Source organism: Mandrillus leucophaeus, unplaced genomic scaffold (genome assembly GCF_000951045.1).
Source record: "Mandrillus leucophaeus isolate KB7577 unplaced genomic scaffold, Mleu.le_1.0 Scaffold921, whole genome shotgun sequence".
Lineage (NCBI taxonomy): Eukaryota > Metazoa > Chordata > Mammalia > Primates > Cercopithecidae > Mandrillus > Mandrillus leucophaeus.
In genome coordinates, this window is record NW_012110042.1 from 432,086 (window position 1) to 448,071 (window position 15,986).

At 38.2% G+C, this 15,986-nt stretch overlaps 1 protein-coding gene across 4 annotated transcripts in view; it reads left to right on the forward strand.

Annotated features, from left to right (window-relative positions):
* SLC16A4 (solute carrier family 16, member 4) overlaps window positions 1-14,689 on the forward strand; it is a 31,752-nt gene extending 17,063 nt beyond the window's left edge. For all 4 annotated transcript variants that reach the window (XM_011969949.1, XM_011969952.1, XM_011969950.1 and 1 more), the window contains 2 exons: window positions 2,295-2,388; window positions 13,654-14,689. In XM_011969949.1, coding sequence (XP_011825339.1) covers window positions 2,295-2,388; window positions 13,654-13,781 — 222 coding nt within the window. In that variant the 3' untranslated portion in view covers window positions 13,782-14,689. The remainder of the gene's footprint in view (window positions 1-2,294; window positions 2,389-13,653) is intronic.
* Window positions 14,690-15,986: the final 1,297 nt, after the last annotated feature.

Here is a 15,986-nt window from a genome sequence, read left to right on the forward strand (position 1 = left end):
TAAATAAATAAAAGCAACTATTTTAGCTGGCTACTCATAAAACTGTTTAAAGACAGAATGCTTGATCTAGAAGATAGGGATTTGGTCAGGTGCAGTGGTCCAAAATACGATCTCCCATTTCCAAACTTACTACATATTTTCAAATTAAGCATAAACTTTGGAGGACTTAATTCCTAAAACTTCATATACAATTATGAGTCCCAACATCTCTTTTTTAACAGAAGACTTATTTATACTCCAATCTTCTACAATACAATTTCCCCAAGACACTGACCTGAAGGTCTATTTGTCTTTTAGAAACTTCATTTTCTCACTTGCAGGACCTCTCAGACAAAGAGACTGCATGGCCTTCTGCGCCCAGGGTCCTCTGTAACCAAAGATTCCCACTGTAGTGATGATGTAAGCTTTCCAAACACAATCAGAAAAAAACCCTAACTACGGGGGTCTTCTACACAACTCTAGCGGAGACTTTTTTGCTATTTTATTAAATGTATTTGGAATAGGTAAGTAAATAATAGAGCTTCTTGGTACACAAATGAAATCATTTTTTTCCTCACATATCCTGGCCTCGGGATGAGGTCATATTACTTGGGAAATGATGCTGTATGCATTCACATTTTTCAAAGGGGCTAGGAAAATAAAAAGATTTCAATATTGTTCCAGGTATCCTCGAGACGGTCAGTCAGATTATTTCTGGATGGGTTGCTGATCAAAACTGGATTAAGAAGTATCATTACCACAAGTCTTACCTCATCCTCTGCGGCATCACTAACCTGCTTGCTCCTTTAGCCACCACATTTCCACTACTTATGACCTACACCATCTGCTTTGCCATCTTTGCTGGTGGTTACCTGGCATTGATACTGCCTGTACTGGTGAGTAGACACACTCATTAACATTGTTAAACCATTCAGTAAAAGCAAATATCAGTAACAATCTCCCCAAAATATGTATTTTGTATTAATTTTATAACTTAAAAAAATCATTTCAAACATCTTAGAAACTCTGCAGCTATATCCTGTCCAGTTACTCATCTTGTGTGTGACGGGGGAGGGATGGTGAGAGGACTATCCACATGGGACAGCAATAAAATTAAAGCAAAAAAGGGATCAGCAGGATTCCTTTTTACTTATCAGTCTCCTAGATTAGGCTTGTGTTCACTCCTCTCCTTCAGTTCCAGAAACTTGTTTGGCTCCTTTTAAGACATAATCTTAAAGAAGAGATCCCTGGGAACACAGAGAAAAACGGATTTCCTTACCAGTGTGGTTTCTCTCTTGAAGTTATTGCTTTGGTCCTGTGTACTTTCACAGGGCCATTGTTTCATACTTCCTCTCCACTTTTACCCTAAACTGACTCAAAGTCCTTGACCCAGATGCAACCAAAATACTTCTACAAATACTTCTGTGTTCTGGGAACCCCTGGGAATTTCATGGGTTCTCCTTAGAACCAGGTGCTAAACATGCTGGAACAGATTTCCTAGAAAACTTCTGTTCTATCAATATTAGCATAAGTGCTACAGGATATTATACGAAGCTCAGGCAAAAATCAAGCTTCCTAAAGCTGAAATTAACTCCTTGTGTTATCTGATTACTTACGAACCAATGGCTGATACCTAGCCTTAGGGGATTCAAGAATATCACCATCTGGCCGGGTGTGGTGGCTCACACCTGTGTCAGCACTTTGGCAGGCAGAGGCAGGTGGATCACTGGAGCTCAGGAGTTGGAGACCAGCCTGGGCAACGTGGTGAAACCCCGTCTCTACGAAAAATAAAAAAATTAGCCAGGTGTGGTGGCACGCACCTGTGGTCCCAGCTACTTGGAAGTAGCTCCCTTGAGGTGGGAGGATCGCTTGAACCTGGGAGGTGAAGGTTGCAGTGAGCCAAGATCATACAACTGCACTCCACTCTGGGTGACAGAGTGAGACCCTGTCTCAAAAAAAAAAAAAAAAAAAAAGAATATCACTATCAATTCATATTGTAAATATCATTTCCTAATAGGGAAAAGCAGCAAGGTTTGGGGAAGAAAAAGTACCCATGAACCACCTAAAAAATTAAAATGAAAATACAAACTTGTATTCTTACTAATAAACTGAAAACACTGCCTGCCTAGCAGTTACTGTTCACTATTAGTCCTCAGCTCTTTCACAATACTGGGGGCAAAAAGCCAACCAACTCACCCCAGAAGTCACACTGTTCATAGCTTGAGATTATATAAATAGTATTTGTCCCTTTTAGGCAGAAGTCTCTATAGAATTTCACCCTTAATGTGGCTAACACTGAATTCTAATTCCTACAGGTTGATCTGTGTAGGAATTCTACAGTAAACAGGTTTTTGGGACTTGCCAGCTTCTTTGCTGGGATGGCTGTCCTTTCTGGACCACCTATAGCAGGTAACACCTTTCACCACATTCTGAACAAATTTCAATAGCAATAAAAGGAAACACTGATCCAGGATTAATGGTAAACATGTAATGACAGTATCAGGTTAAAAGAAACAGATTATTTCTGCTTTTCCTATATCTACTCACTCCATCACCAATGCAGGAAAATCTGAAGGCTCAGATTCTTGTATTCTCTTAAGATGTGCCTTAAGCAGATTCTTATATTCTTGGGAGTTGTAGGGCAGACCCTGGATCTATGTCTACTTGTCTGGGGGAGACAATCCAGAGTTTTTTCAGAGCCTCAAAGACCCATGATGCTTAAAAAAAAAAAAAAGAAAAGAAAAAGAAAAAGAATAAAAAAGGCTGGGAGCAATTGCTGACGTCTGTAATTCTAGTACTCTGGGAGGCCAAGGCGGGGGTTATCACTTGAGCTGAGGGGTTCGAGACCAGCCTGGGCAACAGAGAGACCTTGTCTCTATAAAAGAAAAAACGAAACAAACAAAAATCAATGTATGACTAGCATCCTGTATCTAAACATGAGTCACTTTTATAGAGCTTGAAAGGTATAGGCCTGACACTTTTATTCTTCTGATGTGCCATATGGATGTCCAGGATTGCTTGTTATCTGTTCTTTAAGTATCTTTCTTTGAAAAGAGGCCCTTCAAATTGTGGGTACCAAGGATGGAAGGATACTTGCCCTAAAGGCCAGATCTCTATGGAGAGGCTATTGGGGGCCATTGAAAATTATTATATACAAGTGCAGTAAACATTTGGGGAGTTCTCATATGTAAGTTAACTTTAAGATTCAAATTGTAGTTTTACATTCACCTTTTACCTAACTGGACATTTTATGCTTGCTGAACATTTAATCTAATACTATTATAAACTTAAATACTCACACAGAAATATTTCTAGGGAACAGACCTAAACTTCAGTTTCTCACACACCACAGGTTCTCAATGTATTTCAATGTACAAATTACTATGACATTTCTAATCATCCACAAAAAGGAACTTAGCCTAAAACCTACTTTTGCTTCTTTTAGTCCTGAAGTAAGACAGAAGGGAGTTGATCTTGTCTCACTATCATTATTTAAAAATTAAGTTTCATAATGATGTTAAATTTATACCTCTTAAGACTCAGAAAGGGGCCAGGCACAGTGGCTCACGCCTGTAATCCCAGCACTTTGGGAGGTCGAGTGGGTGGATCACCTGAGGTCAGGAGTTCGAGACCAGCCTGGCCATCATGGAGAAACCCCATCTCTACTAAAAATACAAAAATTAGCCAAACGTAGTGGCAGGCACCTATAATCCCAGCTAACTCTGGAGGCTGAGGCAGGAGAATTGCTTGAACCCGGGGGATGGGGTTGCCATGAGCCGACTTCACTTTGCACCACTTCACTCCAGCCTGGGCAACAGAGCGAGATTTCATCTCAAAAAAAAAAAAGATTCAGAAAAAGTAAATATTAAAGGAAGGAGTATAAACTAAGGATAACAAGAATTGTTACTGAGAGGGCCTGGCATAGTGGCTCACGCCTATAATCTCAGCACTTAGGGAGGCCAAGGTGGGAGGATTGTGTGAGTCCAAGAGTTCCAGACCAGCCTGGACAAGATAGTGAGGCACCATCTCTACAAAAAAATTTTTAAAAATCAGCCAGATGTGGTGGTGCATACCTGTAGTCCCAGCTACACAGGAGGCTGAGGTAGGAGGATTGCTTGAGCCCAGGAATGAGGGCAGTGAGCCTTGATCATGCCTGGGTGACAGAGTGAGACCCTGTCTAAAAAAAAATTCGTACCGGGAACAAAAAACTATGCCACTATCTGAGGTTCAATTAAGGTATACTTATTCTAAAGAAAAAATTTATATAAATATGCAACTAACTCTCTTATTTGCATTTATGAACACACCCCTTCCCATGCTATCTAACACTTAGCCTACGTTTCACACCTGGAAAGCAGGCTAGAATTATAAAGTAAAGCCCAGAATTGTTATATAGGGACTAGTAAAAGGAGGCCAAATACCAGAAGTACCTTGCACAACTACTCTATGGCTAGTACCCAGGACACTGAGATACAGAAAACAGAGCTCAAACACAGTTTGCTGATGCATTTTTTCAATCTTGATCCTTCTTCACTGGCTGTCCCAGTAGTACCTTGAAACTTTTCAAGCCTATTGGGCCAAAAGTACAAGGAAGTAACAAATACAAGGGCATAGAATATCTTACTCAAATGAAAAAGACAAGCGACAAAACTATAACACGTTTAATGTCCTATATGTCTTTGTATACTTCTTAAAATAAAATGTTTAAATGTTATGTTTAAATAGTTCAATACTCGAGAAGACAAGGCAAGTTTTCTGAAGACCATTACCTGAAAAGAAAAAGCTACAGGTATATATGTGAGTTCTGAAGTAAATTTGTTGGGTAATGATCTCATTGTTTTTATGAAAACAGACTACCACAGAGCAGATTAAAAAACAGAATATATCACTTTATTTTCAAACTTTTATTTCATACACACACACACCTATGTAATGTAAAATATGAGATATAAAATACTTCTGTCAATAAGACAAAAAAAAGTTAACAAGCTTTTGTTAGCCCAAATCCAGTATATCCTAGCACCATACGTAAGGATAAAAAACTCATAATATATTTTTTTACCCATTAATTCAGAGAGTATTACTTAGGCAGCCATACATTCTGTAAGCTCTACAAAAAAGTCAAAGCAAGTTATAAGGTTATTGCTAAAGCTTACGTAGAAATTTTTAGTCCAGGACGTTCTCCTAGTATCTTAAACAAGATTCTAACTGCAATGCTGTGCCCTTAACCATCTGTTGAAGAAATAAATTACAGGAAAGCTTTGTTCCTCTAAGTCATTCCTCGGTGAAATGACAGAGGACGTTACAAAGGCCATTAGATTTGTTTCTAACTTCTGACTCCAGCAGCAACTACCAAAGAAACATTAGAAATTTTGATGTACAGATCAACTCAGTTCTTGCAGATGTAGGCAGAACTGAGTCTTCAACTGAATCAAAAGGTTTACTGGTGATGAAACATTAAATTATCAACCAAACTTAGAATCTTCAGAACTGTATAAGATTCTCATTTTTTACTTACCTAAATCTGTTATTACCAAATCGCAAAAGTTGAAACTCCTATAAAAGAGTATAGGCATTTTAAATTAGGAATCTAACAAAAGTAAAACTTCTCATAATAATCTTCAGTCAAAACACTACTTAAAAATGGTAACATTTCAGCCATGCTCTTGTAGATCACACAGACAAAAAAGGTAACACATTACATGAACAATATTTCTGTCCTTCCTGTATGAAAATAAAAAAGAAAACAATATTAGTTCTATGCAACATATTTTAATAATTCAAGGAAAGCAAAATAGCACAAGAAATTCATAGACCCATATATACTATTCTTGTATTTTTTAAAATATAGAGAATATGGGCAAGAAAATTATACACCTCGATTTTTTACCTTTCTTTCATGATTTTAAGAAATAACGGTAGCAACAAAATTCTTTACTGAAACTGAGAGATTGAAAGGATGAAAGTTAAAACTTACCAGTCCCCACACCTCCTTTGTAAGACAACGCCCTGCCCACCCACTCTACCCCAAAGTCCCTTCTTATTCCTTTGCAATACTCAGTAACAATTTCAATTTTAATTAAAAAATATGGCCTGCATTGGAGTAGATGAGTTTTAGGATTGTTCTAGGTTCCCTGACCCAGGGTGGTTAGTAGACCTAAGTGTAGACCAAATGTCACACAGCTCATTCAAACCCAACTGCTGCTTTTGGGGTTAGATGGCACCCAGAACTACACACTAGCACAAAGATGGAAGCCTTGGAAGGCTGTGGAAAAATGAGAAGTATTGATATTTTAAGCCTTATTTCTCACAGACTCCTGTTAACAAAAGTAAACCTGCAAAAAAGCAATATAAATACAAAAATAGTGCCTTGGGCAGAAAAGCAAGTATATCTAATCACATTCTCCAACATACAGGGCAGATGTAAGCTACTTACATGAAATTCCTACTCTTCCATTCAAGGCATTTGACATGAAAGCTCAAAATGCTCAAGGCTCAGTTTCATTTTAAAATAAAACCAAGGGACTATATTAGTTGCCTATAAAATAAAACTGAATGCAGTTCCCCACTTCTCCATATTCCCCCCTTTCCCAACTGACAAATGCATACACTATGCTAACATACATATATGATCATTTATTTAAATTAATCACAAATATCTTCTGAAAACCCCCTAAAACACTATAAGTAATTACTTGATTACCTGGTAATCAAGTAACTATCAAATAAATACTTGAAACTTAGCATTCATTCAATAACTGTCAACCAAATCACTAGCAGAGTACTCTGTTAAATGCTATGTGGGACACACAGAAGATAAAAGTTACTCACAGTCCTCACATGACTCACCAGGTCGTGACACAGTATTCACTCTGCCACATACACTGCCGGGACTTCATACTAAGAACAGCCTAGAACCTCTACAACTGTGAATTATTAGAATCTGCATTCTTCTACTTCATTAACTGAACACCTGATTAAGTCACTGTAGCCCATCACCTTATTTTCTTACCTTTAATTGAAGACATTCTGAGCTGTGGGATAATAAAATGACTTTAAAATATGTTGAAGTTTAAGTCAAGCAGGTATTTCACGCTTGTTTTTCCCCCCACCAAGCCCTAGAAAAATCATTTCTAACGCCAAATAGTTGTAAGTCAATTGTACTCCAGCATACGTTAAAGTCAACTAGCTCCTAAAGAAGTTTATGTCTCTACTATTTACCGATCTCATCAGAAATACCATGGAGTGAGACTGGTAATTTTGCACTAAGTCTGTTTGTGTTTTACGGAAAAAGTTAAGTGCTAAAATATATATTCATCCATCTAAGCTTATATCTGTCCCCCTATCACAGAAAAGTCATCTCCTCATGAAATGATAGGTCATTTCCTATCTATCCCATTCTCAATTTCAGATATAGTATTAAACAAAAATTCCATCTGTTCCTCGCTCCACTACTACCAATCCTGACCTCTAGAGTTTTATCAGCACCTTAGCCTATCAATTGAGAATTTCTCTATGGCCTAAAATTTTACTTGGAAAATACACTCTGGAGGTTGCGGGTGAGTGGGCAGAAAGTGAGAAGGCAGAGCAAAGCCCCGTCCTCTATACATTCTGTGGGGGAAAAAAAGGCTAAAAAAAGTAAATATTTTATGTATCTAGTGATTATTTTCCCCATAAACTACAAAGCCTTACAGATTTTTACTTTGATTCGGTTTTCCTAAGATTGATGAATACCTACAAAGCATCAAAAATAAATTCCAAATAGCTCTCTATTTTGGTTTAATAAGAGGAGGAGGAGTCCTTCCCTTATGTAATACACTTTGCAAGGCCAAAGAATCCAGCTTCCAAATCCTAACAGACACCATGATCCTTTTTATAAAACTTACAGCACACAGCCAATACTTGAAGCATTCCTAGTAAATCTTATTGCAAATTTCTACCAAGGAAACTTTACTGAATTCCCATCTTAAAAGGCCCTGAAATTTAAATTTGCTAAGCCAAGTTTCCCAAGATTTTTCAGATCATGGCACATATAGAAAGTATTTGCGCAATACACCCAAAGTAAAAGAACAAGATTGCCAATAGCCAGCTGGTGGCTCCAGTGGACCCAGGGATGAGAGAAAAATTGTCTCTGCACCCCTTGGAAATTTGCCACTATGCTACAACCCAACCACAGGAGTTCTGATTCAACTCTGACCAGTCACCTGCAGAATTTTCAACCACTTATTAGAACTAGCACCAAGAAACTTTGGAATTAAGGACCTTAAATTTTTTGTTTGTTTTTTGTTTTGAGATGGAGTCTCCCTCTGTCACCCAGGCTGGAGTGCAGTGGCACAATCTTGGCTCACTGCAACCTCCAGGTTCAAGTGATTCTCCAATCTCAGTCTCCCGAGTAGCTGGGACTACAGGTGTGTCCCACCATGCTCAGCTAATTTTTTCTATTTTTAGTAGAGATGAGATTTCACCATGTTTCCCAGGCTGGTCTCGAACTACTGAGCTCAAGCAATCTGCCCACCTCGGCCTCCCAAAGTGCTGGGATTACAGGTGTGAGCCACTGCACCTAGCCATGTTAAGTTTTAATAAGATGACCAATAGTAAACTTACACAGTAATCCTAATAAAAATGATTCATAACTTGGCTTAACAATCAAGTTCTGAGATGTCTGAAGGCATGAATACTTTTTAGACAGGATGCTAAATTCCTTTTGAAGCATGTATGACCTAACACATAAAATGATGTGGAATAGTTTTAAAGTATTAACACTTAAAAAATGAATTCAGAATCCTATATTAAATATCTAACTTCAATGATTATTCTTATTCCTTTTTTACTGACTGTAAAAAAAGCTGGTTTGCACAAGTGTTTAAGGAAGCTCAGCCCAATCTTCCTATTTGTTTTAAATTATCACAAGAAATATTATTAGACATTTCTGCCTAAAACAAGTCCTATAGCCATAGATATAAGAAAAGAGTCTGGATTAATAACTTCAAATACAATAATTATTATTGTTAAATAATAATTTTACTGTGCATAAGAATCAACTGAGTGCCACCCAGGATGAAGTTGTGCTTGACAGAATCCAATGAATCTACATTATTAACATGCATCTCAGGTAAATCTGATGCAGGTAGCCTGTAGACACTGAGGAAATGCTTACAGAGGTCTTCAGCTTAATAATTCTGCATCAGCTGCCAGTTTATTCCTCAGAGTGCTGGCTACAAACAGTAATACCAGGCATAGAGTGAACATTCAGATACATGCACATTATCCTAGATTACCACTGGTATGTAATCTTGTCTTTTTCTGACATTCACAATGCTTATGCTATGACCACAAAGGAATCTAGTCTTTTCAATGTCAACTTATGTGTGTGCTTCCATTTAAAATGGTGAGAATACAGTGGCTTCTGAACTATCAACAATAATTTCCTTGTGAGCAGATCACGAGGTCAGGAGATCGAGACCATCCTGGCTAACATGGTGAAATCCCCCATCTCTACTAAAAATACAAAAAATTAGCCAGGCGTGGCGGCAGATGCCTGTGGTCCCAGTTACTCGGGACGCTGAGGCAGGAGAATGGTTTGAATCCAGGAGGCGGAGCTGGGAGTGAGTGGAGATCGCGCCACTGCACTCCAGCCTGGGCGACAGAGCGAGACTCCTCTCAAAAAAAAAAAAAATTTTACTTAGAAGCATTAAACTGTTTAGGGTCAGAAGTGCATCTGAACAGATTTTTCATACTGTTACAAAAAAAAAAAAATACAGAAAAATAATAAAATCAGACACTCATTCTCTATCTATCTATCTATCTATCTATCTATCTATCTATATGTTTTAAATTTTTGAGATAGGCTCTCCCTTTGTTGCCCAGGCTGGAGGGCAGTGGCACAATCACAGCTCACTGCAGCCTTAACCTCCTGGGCTCAAGTGATCCTCCCAACTCAGCCTCCTGAGTAGCTGGGACTACAGACATGTGCCATGACACCTGACTTTTTTTTTCTTTAACTTTTTCTTTATTCTTTTCCAATACTTTTCTAAATTTAATTTTACTTTTTGAAAGAATAGGGTCAAGGTCTGACTATGTTGCCCAGGCTGGTCTTGAACTCCTAAGCTCAAGTGATCCTTCTACCTAGGCTTCCCAAAGTGCTAAGATTATAGGCATGAGCCATCACGCCTAGCCAACACCCAGCTACTTTATTACTTCTTTTTTGGAGAGATAGGGTCTCACCACATTGCCCAGTCTGGCCATGAACTCTTGGGCTCAAGCGATCTGCCTGCCTTGGCTTTCCAAAGTGCTGGGATTACAGGCATAAGTCACTGTGCCTGGCCAATTCTTTTACTTTCAGCAGTAGAGAAAGGCTAGTTATTCCAACCAAATAAAGTAAATGTTCCAATACCAATGAAGCTCAAAATTTAACTTACCTAGTAGCCACTTAAATATAAGCTTGATTATAACAACTATACTTTCATAAAATAATCAGTCATATGTGTATTTCTGCATCCTACATTTTACCTCCTATTTGCTAGTATAAATACCATCCTAAAACTAAATACTCGACTGTATACTATTATCCTATTGAATGGCAATTGGATCTTAATTTAGAATTTAAAAAATACAAACATCTCAATGATCAAATATGACTGAGAAACAGATTTACAACAATTATTTCATCTAGGTTTTATTTCACGTAATTTTGCATGGAAATACATAGAAATAATTCTAAAACATGCTAAACAATTCCCTGCCCTGGTAAGAAAACATATTAAATATAGTCATGAGTTACTTAACAGGGATACATTCTGAGAAATGTGTTGTTAGATATTTTGTTGTCAGATGAACAGTATCCCTACCTACACACACCTAGGCTATATGGTAGAGCCTATTGCTCCTAGGCCACAAATCTATACAGCATGTTACAGTGCTGAGTACTGTAGGCAACTGTATCTAAACATTGAAAGATACTTGTGTATCTAAACAAAGTACTCATGTATCTAAACATAGAAGGATACAGTAAAAATGCGTATCATAACCTCATGAGGTTTGTCCTGTTATGTGCCACATGACTATATTTTAATACTTAATGTTTCAGAAACAGCATTCTAAGAGTGAGTGAAATCCCAGCACTTTAGAAGGCTGAGGCAGGCAGATCACCTGAGATCAGGAGTTTGAGACCAACCTGGCCAGCATGGCAAAACCCCATCTCTACTAAAAATACAAACAAATTAGCCAGGTGTGGTGGTGGGCACCTATAATCCCAGCAACTCAGGAGGCTGAGGCAAGAGAATCACTTGTACCTAGGAGTCGGAGGTTGTAGTGAACCGAGATTGCACAACTGCACTCCAGACTGGGTGACAGAGCAAGGCTCCATCTCAAAAAACAAAAAAAAGGTGAGTGTGTGTGTGTGAGAGAGAGAAAGAGTGTGTGTGTGTGTGTGTGTGTGTGTGTGTGTACGCGCAGGCACGCATATGTGTTTGTGTATAAAATGAAAGGCTTGGTCGGCAAGATGGCTCACACCTGTAATCCCAGCACTTTGGGAGGCCAAGGCACGAGGATGACTTGAGGCCAGGAATTTGAGACTAGCGTGGGTAACTTAAACCCAGTCTCTGTAAGAAATTTAAAAAAAAAAAAAGAAAAGAAATAAAGAAAAGGCTTATAAACAGTTTTCCTCTTCAATCCATTTTTACTATTTTTAGCTGTGCCTACCTGACATGTTAGTAGCACTGTTGGCCTTTTCATCCAAGAATTCCTAGTCTTTCCCCAGGGTGTTACTTCTGAGACCACTATTTTATAATTCACAGGTTTTATATATACACATATACATACACAGACACATACACTTTAATATATTTGCTGTGTTGGCAGGACTAAGGCAAGAATGACAAGGGACTGGGAGGGTAAGGACTGCTACCTTCCATACTCCCTCCTTTCTAGAAATGTCTACAAGAGTTCAGAGACTAGTCACCTATTTCTTAGAGATCTATTGGTCAATAACAATCAACATAACACAAAGACTTGTCCTAGTTGTTTTCACTCTAGTAACTCCAAGAAACATTTAATAGAGGTCACTAATCAAACAGGAGTCAGTAAGTAAAAAGCAACTCAAAGTTAGTTGAACTTAAAGAGGCTATAAAACATTCTATTCACTTACTGTTTACGTTAATAACAGGAAACACAGAGCTATAAAACAAAAATAAATTAAGTCAATTTTTTCTGGTCTGCTTGTCTCATCTCCTTTGTCCGTAAGAGAATAAAGAAGAGATGAGACAAGCAGACCAGAAGAAAAAGGTGGGGGAGGGTATACTCTGTATCTCCAGTGAGGCATCATGATCTAAGACAGAAGGGAAAAATCAAAGACACAATGTAAGCTCCATGAGGGCAGATATTTTCATCTATTTTGTTCAGTGATATATCCCTGGAACCCAGACCTGTGCTGCCATACAGCACTGAAATTTCTTGAATAAGTGATCAGATATAATATACATAATACACTTTAGAAAAGAACTTCTCAAAGTGAGGTCAACAGATCCCTAGAGATCCCTGACACCCTTTAGGAAGTCCAGGAGGTCAAAATTATTGTCATGGTAATACTAAGGACATTATTTGCCTTTTTCAGTGTTGACTTTTGCAATGATGTGCCTTAGCATAAATATTCTTTGCTATCACCTACTCAGTTAAAAAAAAAAAAAAAAGGGTTTTGCTTAGGTTTTGGTATGTGCCATTAGCCAAAAGACTTTGAGGACCCCTCCAACTTATGCTTTTAAAAAGCATTTAGGACCAGGCGCAGTGGCTCATGCTTATAGTCCCAGCAGTTTGGGAGGCCAAGATGGGCAGATCAATGGAGGTCAGGAGTTCGAGACCACCCTGGCCAACATCGCGAAACTCCATTTCTACTAAAAACACAAAAATTAGCCGGGCATGGTGGCAGGCGCCTGTAATCCCAGCTACTTGGGAGGCTGAGGCAGGAGAATCTCTTGAACCCAGGAGGTGGAGGTTGCAGTAAGCAGAGATTGTGCCAATACACCACTCCAACCTGGGTGACAAAGCTAGGCTCTGTCTCAAAAAAAAAAAAAAAAAGCATTTAGATTTCAGGGTGGAACTAGTCATTGTTTAACCCACATGATCAAGCATTCAGTTTCTTCTCATATATTCTCATAGCCCCCTGCACCTTCCCTTCATAGCACTTATCACATATTATTTATGTGGCTGGTACCTATCTCCCCGCTGAAGTTCTGTGAGGGCAGGGACCGTATCTGTTTTGGCTCACTACTATGTCCTCAACACCTAGCAATATTAACAGGAATATAGTAAGTATTCAAGTGTTTGTTTAGTAAAGGAAAAAAGAAAACTGATATTATCACTTCTTTTTTTCTTTGGAAAATAGTAATTTATGATTATTTTCTTCATAATAGTGGTCTTCTAATAAAATTCATGGTAAAATAAAATGGTATGTGTCCCTAATTTTCTCCAACTTCCACTGTAAGATTGGAGATGGGGTCAGTCCCTAAGTCAGGTGGAGCTCATTCAGCTTCATCAGTGAAAAATAGGACAGCTAAGAAGCTTCACTAAGTTAGAATGGGTCACAATACAGGAGGCTCCTTGCTTTGAGGAGCTATTCATGGCTGAGAACTACTAATGGCAAAATTTCCTTCCCTAACACAAATCATTCCTTCCTTCCAGGCTGGTTATATGATTATACCCAGACATACAATGGCTCTTTCTACTTCTCTGGCATATGCTATCTCCTCTCTTCAGTTTCCTTTTTTTTTGTACCATTGGCCGAAAGACGGACAAACAGTCTGACCTGAAAGAAAGAAGACTGCAATCAAGCGAGAGCTTAACGAAAGAAAACCTAAACTAGTATGTCACTGGAAACAAAAGCTTGAAAGAAAGGCATCTACATTTGTAACATGAGAAGGTAAACAAGAATTTTTTTTTTTTTTTTTTTGAGACGGCGTCTCACCCAAGCTGGAGTGCAGTGGCGGAATCTCGGCTCACTGCAACCTCCCCCTCGCAGATTCAAGCGATTCTGCCTCAGCCTCCCAAGTAGCTGGGACTACAGGCACATGCCATCACACCCAGCTAATTTTTTGTATTTTTAGTAGAGACAAGGTTTCACCATGTTAGCCAGGATGGTCTCCATCTCCTGACCTCCTGATCCGCCCGCCTTGACCTCCGAAGTGCTGGGATTACAGGCATGAGTCACGGGGCGCTGCCAACCAGATAAGTTTTTAAGGTTCCTTCTTGCTTTAGCATTCTGAGAAATGTCTAATTGGTAGCAAGACAAGAGTAATAGCAGCCTGTATTGTTAGTATTTAATCAAATAGTCTGAAATTTTAATCAGGTATCTTATATATTAAATAGAAATCGGAATGTACCATAATAAATCCAAACTCTCAATTACGCCATGGTAATTCAGTCACTAAAATATGTAAAGATAGAACATTTTTTCTTAATTTACAGAAGTGCGAAAAATAACCTTTGATTGATCAGAACCCTAGAATCTGAATATTAAAACCTTACGTAGTGACTGGAATGGTATATACTCCCTCCAAAAGTTTATCTTTGTTTATTGATTAAAGGTAATCCTTACTTTCTTTGTATTACTTAGGTTCTTAATTAAAGGTAATCCTTACTTTCTTTGTATTACTTAGGTTCTTAAATTTCTATGATAAGTATGTATTGCTAAATAATAAACAGTATATAAAAATTGCTTTAAAAACTTCATTTCAAGATCATTTGAACAGCAATTTTGCCCATCAAAGCGTCATTTTCCACTACATCTAATTAACAAAATATTCACACTAAATATTGAAACATCTCTTTACAAGATTTACATGAAAGCTGAATAGGTGGTTTTAATGGGAAATATGTTTAAATTAAAAGATGTTTCTTGTATATGGAATAATTATGTTAATAATGTCACTAAGACTAAGTGATTGCATGTGAATAGAGAGCCTTCATTATTTGAGTAAGCTTTTTTTTCCCTCCTCTTCCTCCTCCTGAGTGATCTTTAAGAGGAAAAAACCAGCTACAGTTCCCTGCATCTGCAACACCAACCACCCTTAGCATCTCCTTCAGAATGCTTTTTTTTTTTTGAGACAGGGTCTCACTCTGTCGCCCAGGCTGGAGTGCAGTGGTGTGATCTCGGCTCACTGCAAACTTCACCTCCAGGGTTCAAGCTATTCTCCTGCCTCAGCCTCCCAAGTAGCTGGGATCACAGGCATTGGCCACCATGCTCGGCTAATTTTTGTTATTTTTAATAGAGACAGGGTTTCACCATCTTGGCCATACTGGTCTCAAACTCCTAACCTCAAGTGATCCACGCGTCTCGGCCTCCCGAAGTGGTAGGGTTACAGGCGTGAGCTACCACACCTGGCCCAGAATGCTTCTTAAACTATTACCATTATCGTTATTCTATTCTTTCATTCCTCTCTGCTTTAAAATGTCTATTGATTCCTTACAGAGAAAAATTCTAGAAGACTGGTTTTAGCTCCATACCCTGTCACTGCCTATGTATGCCTTCTCTACTAGGCACCATTTCACTTTTCACTATCTGACTCACTCAAAGGCTACCTCCTTTGGAAAAATCTTCCCCAGCAGTCATTCTCATCTGGAATCCTATCTAACTTTTAACAGATTACTACATGAACTCACATGTCAATCCTTTCCATTAGTCTGCAAGATCAACAAGATGAATGAGGTTTCATTCATCTTTGTACTCTCCAAGGCCTAGCATAAGCTTTGGGACCAAATTAATCTGGGTTCAAATCTCAGTTATGTTAAAAAAAAAAAAAACAGTAGTTGATCCTATTTAAATATGGTTTTTATGGCTTTCTAAAGCAAAAGAAAAAAGAAAACTGGTTTTCTGACTTTAAAAAAATGTCATTTTTACATTTAGATATGGATGTCTAATACTTTTACATTTTACGTGTAAGAAAATATGAAAAAAATACCACCCCCTTACACATACAAACAGCAAAAATAGTTAACTAATAATAAATATCAGCTCT